Consider the following 16,445-nt stretch of genomic DNA (forward strand, 5'->3'; position numbering starts at 1 on the left):
ATTTTTTTTAAATCACTGGCTTAAAGCAGTTTGATTTAAGATGTGCCTTGGTGTGATCCTTTTCATGTTTCTTGTCCTTGGAGTTCATTGAACTTCTTGGACCTGTGGGTTTGTAATTTTCATCAAATTTGAAGAACTGTTGGCCCCTGTCTCCAAATGACCTGAAGAAATATGAAAATACAAAATATTTTTTTCTTTTCCCCTTCCACCCTCACACCCATCTCTTCTCCCTTGAGGACTCCAACTGTACATACATCAGACTGCTTGAAGTTGACTCATAGCTCACTAAAGCTCTGTCCACTTTTTTTCCAGTCATATTTCACTCTAAATAATTTGAGATAGTTTCTTCTGCTATGTTTTCAAGTTTTAAAATCTTTTCTTTTGCTGTCTAATCTACTGTTAATCTCACCCAGTGTGGGGTTTTGTTTTTTAAAATCTCAGACATTGCATATTTTCATCTCTTATATTTTCTGGTCCTTTTTATATCTTCTATAGCTCTAATTTACATGCTCAATCTTGCCTCTACTTCCGGACCACTACCTTCTTGATACATGGCATATAGTTACAATGTCCTTTTGTACAAATAATATTTCTATAATTTGTGTCATTTCTGGATCTCTTTTTTCTCCTTCACTTATGGGTTTTGTAAGTTCTGGCTTTTTGCATGCCTGACAATTCTTTTTTATTGGATGCCAAACATTTTGAGTTTTTACCTTGTTGCATATGCAAAATATTTGTATCCCTATATTCTTGTACTTTGTTCTAGGAGACAGTTACACAGAAACTGTTTTAGAAACCAGAAACTTTGGAGCTTTTAGTCCAGGGTTAATGTTGCTCTCCTACTGAAGTAATACTTTTCTGACTTTCCTATCTAGTGCCCTTTGAGAATTACAAAGTTTTCCACTCTGGCAAGCAAGAACACAAACTATTAACTGCTTTGTGTGAACGTCAGTGATTATTCCCTCCGCTCCTTTCAGGTGGTTCTTCCTCCAGCCTCAGTAGCTTCGTCCCACGCAAACAGAAGTACTCAGCTGAAGTCTCAAGGGGACCCTCTCTATATCTTTATGCCTTCTTTCTGTGCAGCTCGCTCCTCTCTTGTACTCTACCCTAGGAGCTTCAACCACTTTGGCCTCTTTGGACTCTCAGGTCTGTTTCCTCAGCTCAGGGAGACCTCTGGGCTCTGCTGTGGTGCTCCCTTCCTGAGCTGCAATCTGGAATCTCTCTCCAAGCATCAGCTAGGGCCATCACAGGACTCAATTCATTTGTTTTCCTTCTCTCGGGGATCACTGCCCTGCACTGCTTGATGGCCAGTGTCTGAAAACTGCTGTTTTATATACATTATCAGGTCTTTTAGTTTTTTTGAGTGAGATAATATTTCCAGTTTCTGTTCTGAAAGTAAATGTCAAAACCATTTTTGGAGGCAAGATCTTTATTACGATGTTATATGATTACTTTTAACAGAGGGGAGTGAAGATACCACCTCTTGGGAGGTACGGTTATGTTCTGAGAAAAACAAAACAAAACTTAAACTTTCAACTCTGGAAGATCTGAGCTCAAATTCCAGTACTGCCACTTTGGGCAAATTACCGGTTCTTTCACTGGTAAAACAGAACTAATAATATCTGTTATTAGGTGGTGAGGTTTGCATGAGATGTGAACAATCTGCTATATATCAGAGGCACCTCATACATTTTAGTTGCCTTGTTTTCCCCCTAAAAACATGAGTATCAGAGAAGCTATCTGTTAGGGCCCTGCTTGTACTGATAAGAGTGATTTCAAGCTTTTCCCTCTCAAATATCCTCTCTGTGATAGGGAAAAAGTAATCGTAATAGGCTATTGAAAAGCCAGACGCAAAGTGTAATTCTAGGAAACTGCCTGTGAATTTTTACCCTGTAAAATTAGTGGGAAGGAAGAGCCTCGAGTCCTGCCCTGTCTAACTCTGGTTCGGATTTGGCGTTTTCAAGTGTGGAACAATCCAGAATTCCAGCTCTGTCAGGAAAAAGCAGACAAATGAGACAGATGACAAATCATTTCTCTAAGACCTGAAGCCAAACTGGCTCCAATAGCTGTTGGAATGGTAATAGAAGACAATTTCCTGGAGTATTTACAAAATCATTCATAAGGATAATATTTTCCAGACTTTTACAGGAGGACTAAGGGTAGCTTTTTAGTCTGCAGACTCCACAGAGGTAGCATATATTCAACAGGCAGCTGCTGGGACCGCCACCTCCCACTCTAACTAACTCCTCCCTATAACCCCCATATAGAGGCCTGATTTAGGCACCGATATGGGGATAAGCCGTGGGTTCTGCCCTTCAAATATACGCCAGCATATAAAGGAGCAACAGGTGAGTACACAGCTAATCGAAAACGGAATGTGCTCTATGTGCAGTGTTAGCAAAGTGCTTCAGAGAGACAGGGATAAAAGATCAGCCCAACTTTCAAAGAGGAGGAGACTGAGTATTTCAGAACACAGGCAGAAGTGGAGTAGGGGAGGAAAAGGGAATATTCTAAGTCAAGGGAGGGAGGCATACCCTGGGAAATGAATCTGAGGCCTGATCTATATAGGATTGGAATGTGTCAATTAGAAATGTTTTCAACTGCAAAGTAACAGAATCCTTGCCTAGTACAGCCTTAAGAGATGGAGGTCTGTTTGCTCAAAATGCTCAGAGGTATGTGGTTACTGGCATCGATTCGGTGGTTCGAATGGCATCTGGGAGGCAGGTTCTTTCCATTTTTCAGCTGTGACACCTTTAACGTGGTGGGTTTTCATCTTTTTACTTTTTACCTCATATTTGCAAGACCGCTGCCACAGATCCAGATGCCATTAACTAGTGTTATGAACGAGAAAACAAAAGGAGTTGAAAAGAGCGTTCCTTTAATCAGGCAAGAAAAAAATTTCCTGAGAGTTTCCCAGATTTTCCACTACATCTTATTGGCCCAAACTGGGTCATATGACCATCTTCAGAGGAGAGGTCGGAAAAGTATCTGGATAAGAAGGAGCAACATGAAAGGCCTAGAAAAATCATGATCCATCCCCTGGGGCTGGGCATATTTCTGCCTTAAACAAAGTAAGTGTTCTCGGCAAGGAAGAAGGATTAAACAATCATTAGATGAGCAATTAACAATAACTGCAATCCCATTTTTGAACTTGAATCCAAGTTCTAGTGAAACAAGCGTTCTAATGCATAAAAAAAAAAAAAAAAAAAGCCCAGATGATTCAAGTATACCTCTAGTTTTATAGATTTATTCTGCCCTCTTTGGTCTTAGGAGAACCTTACTGCTTTTCCTGAGACTGACAGCCTTCCCCAAACTGCAGACTCAGATTTAGATGCAACTGAATTCCTTCCTGTGGTTTTGCAGATTCGACTATATTACAAATTAAATTTCAAAAGGAGGAAGTTACAATTTTTATTCATATAAAACCTCCCTTAATACTTTTAACACATTTCCCACTTAACTGCTGCCTTTCTTAAGCATCACAAGGCCATTCATTCATTCATGCCACAAACACCGAATACTTTGATGAAGCAAAGTACCTCGCTAGTTAACGGCTAGTTGGACCACTGGCCTCCAGTCAGGTTTATATTCATAATAACGCTGCAGACCTGGCACCTACTTTAATAATTCTGAGAAAAAAACTCTTTCCTCCCCCTTCACACACTGCCTGTTCACCACGCCAAGTCTTGTAGGGTACAACGGTCGCACAGGTCACTGGGACACGACTCTAAACACTCCCACTTTGAATGAATCCCTCTGGCTCCCTTCTCAGGGGAGAGGAGTGGAGAAGCTACCTCGTTTCCTTACAGACTCCACAGCATTCCTTTAGACTCTTACCAGTCTCAACTTTCCCTAAAACAAACAGGAAAATAAGGACTTCATTTTTTCCCTGGAGAACTCAAACTGAAGAAATAAATGGCAAAGATGTGGTAGGAAAGCCCAGGCTTTCCTGGTGGTAAAGAAACAAATAGGAGGGAAGAGGTAAGACGTGAAACGTGTACTTACACTCTTCTCACGCACCCCTTGTGGCACCCCATCCTATAATGACCAACAACAGGATTACTTCATGCTTTAAACCTTTTTAGACCTTGGGTACCAAGCTCTCTCCACAGCCACAGGGTCCTCTTGTGGGACCAAAATCACCCAAAAAAGAAAATTCATTTAAGGGGTTACTTGATAACTAAAATAGTTTAGTAGATACTGAGGAAACAGCCCTCGGAAATTGCCTGGTCCAAATTAAACGACAGAGGAAAGTAACATTCCTGGGGGACTGCAGTCAATATAGGTCCACAGGTCCACCTGTAGAAGCCTGAAGGGATGCTGAGACCGCTATGCCGTGTGCTAGGACCAGGGAACATCCTGTTACCTGCAGTCTGGGGTTTTCTGACAGGGTCAGAATGCTTTGGCAGGGGTGGAGGCAGAGGATGGGCGGGGGCGGTGGGAGTACCTCAAACTGAACACAAGACCGAACAGGCAAGCTGCAGTGGCTTGTGATCTGGAGAAGAAGTACAAATTACGCCTCGCCTGAGACATCTGCTGTGGACCAGATGGTGCGTGCGTGTGTGCGTGTGTGTGTGTGTGTGTGTGTGTGTGTGATTACTGGGATTTTCAGGCCTGCAGAGGCTAAGGTTAAAGCCCAATGTATTATTTCACTTAGGGCACATTTGGATGAGGTAAAGGTGGAAAGAAAATAGAGAAAGCAACAGGAAATGAGTTCTTCCTCCTGTGTAGCCACAGCAAAAGTCAGGTGATGTTATGCTGTTGTTGAGAAAAGACTGACTGTCCTGGATTTAAAGGTCCCACATTACAGAGGTCCATCTCCTCCCGCATCTCTGCAGTTAACCTTCATTTCTTCCTGCCTAACAAGTGCAGAGCCATATCACAAGACACCATCCTCAGAAAGTTCTACTCCATTTTCACGATCCTTCTAGGGGCCCCACCTAACCAGCTGTCACCCGAGGGAGCGATGGAGCACCCACATTCAAGGAGCATAGTTGGAACATAACACCAACCAGCAGAAGAAAGCCAAGAGGCACGGGGACGAGGAGTGCAGAGAGGTAACATGAGGCCAGACATGAAGATTCCAAGGCTGGGAAAGAGGAGAAAGGTGACAGCTGGGACTGAAGCATGAAAAGGGAGGGAGAGGCCACATCAAAGAGCAAGAAATCAGTTACCAGATATTAATTCTTTCCTCCAATTAAAAGTCACTCACTTTTCTCAATATAAAACAGCACATATTCTTATTCACCACAGCTGTAAGCTTCAGGCTACGCACTGTCCTGCTGCAGTCCTAGGACACGTGCTACATCACGGTCAAGCTCCTGACCCAGAAATCACACATCAATGTCAGTCTCATTTCTTTGTAGTTACCCTTTCCCTAACTATGGAAGTTTTACAAAGTCACCTGAGGCTACAGCTTGAAACAGAAAACACAGCCTTAATCTTGAAGTTAAGGGAAGAGGGAAGTCCCTGGCTAGAGGGAAGTCCACACAGCCCCCGGGCCCCGGGGCACAGCTGACCTCACAGCCACCTCGGTGCCTACACTCGTTTCCTTGCCAACTCCACAGGAAGGAATTGCAGAGCCAGCTAACGCACCAGCAGGAAAGGGCTATGAAGAGGAGGCGCAGAGTTACGGCGACTGTAACAGTCTCCTGAGCTAGCCTTAGCCCAGCCCCACAGAAAACAGTTATTTCTTACTGTTTTTCTTAGGTCTTCTTCTTGGTCACTCGTTTTCAGCTACCTAAATCGTCTATCTGAAAATGAATACTGAAGAGATAAGCAGCGACAGGTCAAGGTGTTAGGGGAGATAAAGTGTATCAGATATGTTAGCAAGATCACAGTTCAGACATGAATACTTTTCTCTTTGTGGAGCCAAAAAGCATCCGTGCAAGAAGATTCTGTCACTCTGACAAATTACTTTCTACTTATACTAGTAAAAATAAATCACAGGGAGAACTCAAGGGCTCTAAGGGCTCGGTGACTTCTGATTCAAAGGCAGCAAAAACACCAGGCCACTGCTCCCAGTGGGCACGCCCCTCTGGCCCTGCAGCGAGGCCACTTGACCCCCACTGCTAGGAGGATGTGCCAGAGCAAGTGGACGAAGCTCCTTGAAGGTAAAGAAAACTGATTCTCCTTAACTAGACATTATCAGAGGACTTAGAAACTCAGGAATGTGATAACGTACAAGCAGAAACAATTTTGTCAGCATTAACAACTAAATCAATTGTTAGCCTAGACAAAATCTACAAGAAGATGAATACGCAAGCTCAACAAGAACACACTGTGTGACAACTGACCGATTTGGGTTTCGTCATGAAAGACATGTTTGATTGAGACAAAAGTAAATTCGAAAATCTAATAAGAGCAACGAGTAAGAAGATAAAATTCTAAACTAAATAACCACTGACTAAAGAAGAAATGAAAGCAAAAAATATACTAGGCATCAACTGAGAAACTACAATGTTTACAGATCAAGAAAAGTTACAGAAGAAATCATAGAATTTATTAAAAAAAAAAAAAGACAACCGAATCAAAAGGTTTTATTTCAGAAACGGGTAATAAAATGGACTAAACTATCTGATGAAAAATGGGTAAGAATCTAACAGAATTGAGACAATTTGTTATCATGCAACTTGTTTCTTCACTTGGTTGGTACTAACTGTAGGATTTTACTAATACAGGAAATAGTTAATCAATACAGGAAACAACCATAATCCTATTAAGCACCTCAATGCACTGTTTTTCAGTCTATATAAAGATGTAGGAAATACTAAGAGGGCATAATAAGTGTTTAATATAATCAGGTCTAGTGGAAGGAAACTTAACATAGACAGGATTTCTTTGGAGTATAAATGGACTAAAAAACATGTTTTGGAATGGACACATCTATTTGACTTTATTTATGATGCCAAGTTGCCAATCCATACCTGGTTAGTTAGAGGTAGAAACACATTCATTTTGATTGAATTCAGGAATACAAACACAGTTTCTTTGTGTTTGCTCGATACTTTGCAATCCGTCCCAATGAAATCAAATTGTCCTTTTCTATTCACCACTGCAAACTAGTTAACTGTTCATTCCAGCTATACATTCATTGTATGACTCTGCTTCATGATGGTTATTTCATTTCATACTTTCTATAAAATAAAAGATGGCTATACCTTGTGTTAAAAAAAATAAATCATAGGAATGCACCTTTTGACCAGGAAAATTTCACTAAACAATCTCATCATACCTCAGTAGAATTTGTCTTTCAATTTCATAGTCTTTTAATCTGAATGAAAACAATAACTTACGGATTAAAAAGTTTTCTGTTTAACTGACGGAAAAATATGATAAACATGATTTCTGAATAGAGAAAATGAGATGCAAGTAGCAGTGCTTTCTTCACTGCTATAATACTTCATTTTTAAAAGTAAACACAGTACTAATCATCATTTTGATTCCAGTGAATACAAACTTAAAACTGAATTTATTAATCAATTTGGAAGTCTGAAGCCAAAAGGATCCTTTAACAGTATTGCCTAATAGACAAGTCGACCCTAAAAAGCTAATCACACTGCAAAATTTTGGCCTAATTAAACTGGCTCTCGCTGATACTCTTTTTTTGTTTGGTTTCAATCTGCCATAACAACCAAGGTTAGAATTCCATGTAAACAGAAGTATACAAGGCTTGATGAAATTGAATATGGAGGATTAAGCATTTAAAAAGTCTGGGTTATAATTCTTATTGCTACACAAGTTCTACTGCATAATTAATTTACAGCAGCCTAAAACTTTTCAGCAACAAAATTATATTAAAAAAATATACCATTATCCCTATATGTTACATTAATTGTAATGTAACATATCACAACCACTTAAGCCTTGCATTAACTTAGAAAAGAATAACTTGTCCCTGAAAAACTCTAAAGAGTGATCATATTTCAATCAAAGCTGTCCTGAACTAACTCATAATCAGCAGTGACTACATTTTGTCACTTCTTTGCTCTAACATGAGTAAAAGTGACGATAATGATTTTTTGGAAAGAGGCTAGAGAACCTGCATCCAATTATGAAGTGGACTTTTAAACCTCCACTGGATTTTTAGAATGTTTTTAGTTGTCAAACATCCGTATAGGTGAACCAGCTGAGGGAACAAACTGCCAAACTTGCCCAAACTACTTTTGTTCCATAGAATTTGATCCCTTCTAAATCGACAACAGCGTACAAACTTAGCTATGAAGAATTCAGCCCTTATAAATGAAGACAAACATAATAAACCTACAGGAGGTTTAAAAGTAACTTCATTTGTTTTTGAATATTCAAGTGTAATGCTTCTGTAAAAGATTAAAACATATGTTTCAACTTTATCAGATACGTCAATTTCCATTTGCTCCTAACCTGTCACTAATACATAGGTTCACTGGCTGCCGAAGAACCCAACTAATCATGGAGAGAGATGAAGGTATCAGTGGAAAAAGAGCACGGATACCACGGCATTTATCCCAACAGTATGATACCCGTCTTTGCATCCCTGAAGTTAAGAATGGCCACTTTCTCCAATTAATTTGCTCTCTACTAAATAAAGCAGCACTGTCTGTGAAGAGTTACTCCATACCCATAACATTTCACTACTATAGTTACCAATTCAGAAGTTAAAAAAAAAAAAAAAAATACAGACCAAATCCATGTACCCGTGATCCTTTGTATCCTAAAATGTAGAAATATTCTTAGTTTTAACCAAGAATTAGATTGGAATGAAGTAAAACATCTTTTAAAGTAATTTTAAGTATACTCTTATTTGTTACTACATTTCTACATAATTATTTAATATTGCTTGTGGATATAATTTAATCGATAATAATATATCATAATGTCAACCATTACAGTGATCCAGAATGAGATTCTGGCTATAGAGGGAGCTTAATTATTAAGCAACACTTTCCTGAAAAGCTTCTGTATTTCTGATTGGTAAGAAAAACAAAAAAAAAGAGCGTCTCTCATTGAAGTAACACTGACGTTCAAGCTCAGGCCCCCTTCTTTGTGTTCAACATAATTAACTCTCTAGGACAAAATAATGAAACATTAAGTCACATTAATAAGTTACGGTCATCTTCAAGAAAACTCGACGGGCAACTCTGGTGTTACAACTGTGTATCTTGGATCCAACTTAGGGATGAAATCCTGAAAGTGTTTAGATGCACCAGTACCAAAAACATCAAGGACTTTTCGGTTCATAACGGCAAATCTGTAAAACAGAGGACACAGGGAACAAGTACTTAATGAAGTTTATAAAAGAAGATGATTCACTCCATTTGACTTATCTTTCATGGGACGGGAAGACCGAAAAGGCTGACATGGCAAAAGACTCAATGGCAGATTCAAAAGTCACTTTGATGCTCTTCCTCAAGATTCACTGTCTTGTATTTTCTTTAAAAAGATGATAATCCCCCAAACTGAAACCCCAGAGATTACCATCATTATTTCAAACCCTTCTAGAATCCTTTCCACTAGGTTGTGTCAAATAGAAAAATAGGTTCATTGTGATTTTTCTGATGAATAAAATCACAAGAAGCTAAATGTATAATGAATGCGCTAACATTTACTGACAAGCAAAGGTATTAAACGTAATTCCTCTCATAATTGAAATTTTAACGTCTCACAGTCAACAGAAAATACATCCAAATGTGACTGAAGGGCCAACAGCATATAGGTTTTCAAATTTCTAACAGACACAACATAGTAAAAACACAGCCCTCATTTTATCCATCACCTAACCTAAGAGATATAAAATTTTTAAAAGACATATATTTTAGCTAATGTGCAGGATGGACCTTCTGTGTCTCTGTGCCTGATCATAAGCCTTTCTTTTCTGGGGAAGATACCCAGGTGAAATTAGTTTTGAGTTATTGGCCAGTATCATTATTCCAAGAGCCAATAAATGTGATTTTCAGATCCTTCCCAAAGTATGTTCCCTTCCGAAATAATCAACTGGTTAAACTCATTGATGTGCAAAGAAACCTGAATGACAAAGAAAGAAATGATTAAATACTAATAATATAGAGGATACACAGTGTCATGGCTAAGAGGAAGAACTCTGCAGTCGGACCGCCTGGCTCATATCCTAGCTCCGTCCTTTCCTAGCTCTGTGATTCTGGCAGGCGCTTAACCTCTGCGTGCACCTCAGTTTCCTCACATTGCGAAAGCAAGATATTAATAGTACCTATCTCACAGAGCTACTTTAAGGATTAAACACATATGTATGTATATGTATGCTGTATGTGTGTATGTGTGTATCTTAAAACCAGTTCTCGGACACAGTAAGCACGATACAACTGTTCGCTATTACTAATATTAATGAGAGCTGCTATTTACTGAATGCCTACTAGGTGCCTAAAGGCTGCCACAAACATCTCGATTTTCCCACAATGTATTATTGTTTCATTGAAGAGAGAAAGAAACTTGAGGCTCATGATGGTAAAGAATGTTCCCAACCGGTGACACAGCTAAGGGTATCAGAACTGCAGTCAAACCTAGGTCTGTTCAATTCCCAAGCTCATGGTCTTTCTATCAGGTCAACCTGCCTCCCAAAGAATTAGATTATAATCAGGAAATGCTAACAACAACAACAACAATAAGGAATATGATCGTAAAGGCAAAGAAAAGTGTGCTTACAAAGTCAGGCAAAAGAGTATGATTATTTTTCCAAAGTGGAAATCAGTCAATTGTTCAGGCATGATTTCTAATGAATCTGTGTAATGTTTTTAATCCAAAAGAAGAGATTAAAGATTTTAAAAGTGAGACTTAAGAATGTTATATAGTAACCTATCAGCAGTTTGCAAGTCAACATATTAATCTAGAACACTTAAAATATCTAAAATAATATAGGGAAAAAAATAGTCAAAATAATGTTCACTAAAAGAATGGCCCATGTTATTCTTATTAAATTTTAGGTCATATTTGATTTATAGCTAGATACCTACTTTACCACTGAAAGAATATTCCCTCAAGTAAACGAAAAGATTCAAAATCTTTTTTATGGAAATTGCTTTTTTCTATGACCAGTTAAAACATCTCAGTCACTTACCTGCCCTTGGTGAGCCTTAAAAGGAACTTCCAGTAAGATGGTCGTAAGGTCTGAACTTCCATGACAGCCTAAATTAGAATATTCAATTTGAGACTTCTTTTAGTAAACAGCAAATATTATCAGCAGTCTTAGGCAACAGAACATATTTGTCTCTATTTTTATTGCTCACTCTATTTAACGACAGTGATGACAGTAGTAACAAAAACATGTATTAATGTTTAAGTTGATAACTCTCAAGAATCTTTGTAAATATGCCTTCAAATAGGAATATTGCTCATGGAATAATAATTGAGTTAATAGTTATTATCATTGGGAAGCGTTTACTAGGTGCCCATTAGATAGCTGGCACTTCGCTAGTTATAGTAAGTTTACCAACTTGGCAGCATTACTGTGAGAAACTGCAAATAAAAGCTGTCCCCCAAACTTTGCAAAAGCCCTAAGACCATTAACATCAATAACGGTGATTGCAGAGTTTAAAGAGATTGAACGATGCTTCTATTAAACTAGATTCTACCCCTATCCTCACTGCCTGAGTAATACTGGGAAAAAGCAATTATTCATATTTATGCCCATGGTATCTTTTTTTTGAAGTAAAATTAAGTTAGGGCATTCTAGCCAAGGTACTAGAGTGATAATTCTCCTACAAAAATTGCACTCTACTTAAACCTAAAAATTGTTGTGTTCATAAAACATGACCTAGCCCACTAAGTTAACATGTTTAATGATTTGAAACTTGCAAGCTATCTTGCTAACAAAACAAAAAAAGCATAGAATGTAAAAACTGGAAATGTTCCCAGGCCTTTATTTTTCCCCCATTGGTTTAATATATACACTAGAAACAGAAATAATTCTACTTCTCATTTGAAAAAGTTATACTTACTGCCTGGAAGCAAATTGCTGTAGAGATGGAATAGATGATAGTGTCTGCATGGGGAAAATAGGGAACCTTTCCTGCTTCAATACCTTTGAAATACATTGTCTGCAAAACAAGCACATAGCGCAAGATTTATAAAGAAAACAACTTTAAATAGCATTACCAATAAGGTGGAGTGATACGTTCCCTATCTACAACTATTTTTTCTACCTTTCAAAATCCTAACAATCCTTTCAGAGCTCAAACCATAGGTACTTCCCTGACATGTTAAGTGTCAGCCCTTCCCTTTCCCTCATTCACTCACCCCAAACCCCAGATGCCAGTAATAATACTTTTCTGTGAAATTCAACAGCACTTTATTTCTACCTCTTTCATGCTATTTATTCTTCACTGCTGTTTGTACAATGCTCAAGTCTTCCCTTCTCTGTTAGATCTATTCATTCATTCATTAAACATGTACTGGTGTAAACCCAATTAGCGCATAAGAAATAACTAACACACTCTAATAAGGTTACAAGATATCTATATTGATTAGATGTGTAGATCATCACATGTGTATGTACGTATATCTATGTTTATCTCATATATATATATATATATATATATATATATATATATATAGGCTCCCCAGAGGAGGGAGCAACTACTCTGTCTATGACAAAGGACCAAGGAGAATTTCAGAAATGACTACATTGAGTAGTGGGCATCTCAAACCATCTGCAGTGAAGAACCACTTTTTAAAAAACAAAATTTCCAACTATCATGGCCTGATGCTTTTATAATACAATAAAAATGAATTACTAGAATTGAACCAAATTTTCACTATTACATTCAAAAAACAAATTACTCCATCGAGTTGCTATAAGGTTTCCAAATGCTTCCTCTCAGTTTCTATCCTTTCCTTGTAATGAACTGGTATGGTAATGAACAGTTCATAGACCAGCGCTAGTCTGCTGACCCCACTTTTAATACTGCTGCTTTCTAAGAGGCCTAACATCAACTAGATAAGAGAGGAAAAGCAGGGGTAACAAACAGGGTGAAAATACATGACATGTATGGGGAATTTGCAGCAAATTTATATGGATGGAACAAAGGATAATTCATGGAAATGGGTTTTCTGGAACGTAGGGATGCTAAAGTGAAACAAGTAAGAAAAGTGGAAAGATGACCAAGACAGAATGGTGTTTCAATAGGTTGGAGGGAGCTTTAAGAAGACATGAGTGGACCATGAAATAAAGAACATAAAATAATTTTTTTCCAAGAAAAAAGTTGTTTATACAGCTGATTTTTAATTAATATTATGTATTAATATAGCATTTTAATATAAAATTAACTTCAATCTGTAAGATATGTACAAAGAGATTTATAATCTACTTCAGTAACAAGATAAACATGGGCCATTATTTTGAAAGTTATATGATAATATATTACAAGGTACAGATATACTGTAGTGTATTCCTGTTAACAAAAATGAAATTCAGATGTGGTAGAATGGCATCATAGAAATGTTATGTGAAACAGGTATTTCTTGATATATGGGATTACTATGTTCCTAATTATTTCCTACAATAAAACTTATCTGTTGACCTAGAGTCTAAGTTAATGAAGAGTTGGGACTGTATCCTATACTTCTATATGCTCACCAGCACCACCGCAGTAATGGGAACATAATCGATACTCAATAAATATGTCTTGGAAATAATTTTTTCCAAGAAAAAAGTTGCCTATACAGGTGATGTTTACTTAAGACGCATTATATAGTAATATATCATTTTAATATAAAATTAACTTCAATCATAGGAAAATGATTGCCTATTATACGATAGTCATTAATTCCACAAAGGACATAGTAAGCTTATACTTCTAATTTCCTGCATTTAAAAAAAAGTTCTCATCAGCACACTTATCAGATACGATCTGTTGATATAAGAAACAGCGATACCACTGCTTGGCTTTAAAACCTCTAGCCATTTAGAGATACATTTTACAAACTAGATCTCAATGTTGGATGGCCCCTATGTCAAAGAATATATTTTTTGCCAGCTAGGGCAAAAAAATATATTCTCTCACTCCCCTTTTCCTCTCTATTAGCAAGTCCTGCCAACTCCATCTCCTAACCATACACCAAATCTGTGTACTTTTTTCCATCTCTACTGCTACCATCCTGACACAAGCCACCATTTTCTGCCTGAGACTAACGGTTTTCTCCCAGATTCCAGTCTTGCCTCTAATCCATTCTCTATATAATAGCCAGAATATTCTTCTTAAAATGTGAATTAAATCACATCATTTCCATGCTTAAAGCTCTCCAATGGCTTCCAAAGGCACTGAGAAAAAATAAATGCCTCCTCCCCTGCCTCCTTCTCTCTCTCTCTTTCTGTCTCTCATTTGGATAAAACAAATATGTAATTTTCTTAATGTCATTAGGGACACAGATTTTTAGTGAGATAAAACTTTTTAAAATTCAAACAAGTTAAATAAAATCTATAACCTGAACTTTGATAAATAAATAAATTTGATAAATAAATAAATTTGATGAAAACATCAATGTGCTCCTAATTATTTTCTCTTTCTCTGAAAAGAAAGGGAAAAAAAATAGGATGCTCTAACTCTGTTCACTGGAAAGGCCAAGAAACAATGACTAGCCTAGGAGCAAAAAACCTTTAGCACCCAAACTAAAGTTTTCTAAATACCATTTCTCACCAGAAGAAACTAGGTGCCATTGGAGAAGGCTGATTCTATGTCTGGAGCAGGAAACCACCCAGGTGAGCCTGGAATATCTTGTTTTATCACAAAGCAAGAAAACTATCAAAGATACCGGAATTACGTGAAAAAAGAAACAGGAGTCAACTTGAAGAGGCTCTCATGGCCAAAGATGGGGCAATTTGAGCATAATGACTGCAATAGGTTGAAACAAATCAAATACCTTAAACTCCATAAAGACACCTGACAACAAAGACTTACAGGTCAACTTTGCAGGATGCTAGGGACTAACTCATTCCAAACATTAGCAAATAAAGGGAAGTAATCAAGCACTTTATTATGACTTTGTGAACAGACGATCTCACAGTAACCAAACAGCTGAAAGGGAAAGTTCTTTATGAAGAATTCCCACTAATAAATGCAGAAGAAACAATAATAGTAGATTATGATGATTTTGCAACCCTCAGTGAAATAATAAACCCTGGTCATTAATGGCTGCTAGAAAAATAGGGTAAAAGATGGGGAACCTTACGTTGGCTCTATCAACACTGAGCCCACTGATCCATCTTAGCATCCCTGGTGGCGCAGTGGTTGAGAGAGAGACAGGGGCTTTCCTGGTGGTGCAGTGGTTGAGAGTCTGCCTGCCGATGCAGGGGACACGGGTTCTTGCCTCGGTCCGGGAAGATCCCACATGCCGTGGAGTGGCTGGGCCCGTGAGCCATGGCCACTGACCCTGCGTGTCCGGAGCCTGTGCTCCGCAACGGGAGAGGCCACAACAGTGAGAGGCCCGTGTACCACAAAAAAAAAAAAAAGAAGAGAGACAACCCGACATTTTTGTGTTTCCTAATGTGATGTAATAGGAATTCACACACACAGTAAATGTGAAGTTTTTCTGCCACTACCATCCGCCTAAAAGAAACTGAACCTGAACTTGCTTAAGGCTCTAGATCTAATTTACAGTTTACAGACAATACATGAGTTAAAGGAACATGTTATAACACCACCAGTGAGGATGCAATCAGCAAAATCCAGAATGTGGGAAATTCCAAAGAATTAATAACCTAGATTATCAACAAATAAATGGCAAGGAAAAAAAAGAAAGGGGGAAGAAAAGAAGAAAGGGTGAGGGATAACTATTATAAACTAAAAAGAGACTTTGGATCTCAACTAAAACAAAGGGATTGCAAAAGACATTTGTGAGGTAATATTGAAAATGCAAGCTCTAATTGGATAACGATAATAATAAAGAATTACCAGGTTTTTAAAATTAATGACATGTATTTTGATTATACCCTGATGGCATTCATGATTTGTTTGTTTTTAAGGAGTCCTTATTCTTTAGTTTTATTTTTTAAGGACTCTTTCTCCTCAGTTGTTTACGGATGAAGTGATTTGATCTCTGGGATTTGTTTTAAAATAACTTGGTACTTGGGGGTTTGGAGCAGTATAGGTGAAAGGAGATTGGCCAAATGCTGTTAACTGTTGAAGCTGTATGATGGGGTACATGAGGGCTATCACATTATTCCTCCTATGCTTGTGTATATTTGAAAATAACACAAAGAAAAAAGAAGAAATAGGAGAACTGACTTTGTAAGTACTTTTATAGGATTAGAATTTGCTTTTGAAACTTCTACTACCAAAGCAGCTAAAAAGCTCTGTATCGTTTGGTTGTATGTGCTTAAAAATGTTTGCTTACCTCTACCAATTTGGAAGCTAAATACATGGAAATTGTTGTGCTTTTATAAAACATCATTGATATTCCCGCCAAAAATCCTGAAACAACAAATAAGGCAAAACTGA

The 16,445-nt window shown here is 37.8% G+C and overlaps 1 protein-coding gene across 2 annotated transcripts in view; it reads right to left on the minus strand.

Moving 5' to 3' along the window:
* Positions 1-6,878: 6,878 nt before the first annotated feature.
* The window catches only part of TMEM135 (transmembrane protein 135), a 241,790-nt gene continuing 232,223 nt past the window's right edge, over positions 6,879-16,445 (minus strand). Inside the window, exons 12-15 of one of the 2 annotated variants that reach the window (XM_019948728.3) lie at positions 16,342-16,418; positions 11,949-12,047; positions 11,069-11,136; positions 6,879-9,229 (exon numbers count right to left, since the gene is read on the minus strand). In XM_019948728.3, the coding sequence (XP_019804287.1) occupies positions 9,097-9,229; positions 11,069-11,136; positions 11,949-12,047; positions 16,342-16,418 (377 nt within the window). In that variant the 3' untranslated portion in view covers positions 6,879-9,096. The remainder of the gene's footprint in view (positions 9,230-11,068; positions 11,137-11,948; positions 12,048-16,341; positions 16,419-16,445) is intronic. The other variant, XM_073808329.1, reaches the window with a different exon arrangement.

This window comes from Tursiops truncatus, chromosome 8 (assembly GCF_011762595.2).
Source record: "Tursiops truncatus isolate mTurTru1 chromosome 8, mTurTru1.mat.Y, whole genome shotgun sequence".
Classification (NCBI taxonomy): domain Eukaryota; kingdom Metazoa; phylum Chordata; class Mammalia; order Artiodactyla; family Delphinidae; genus Tursiops; species Tursiops truncatus.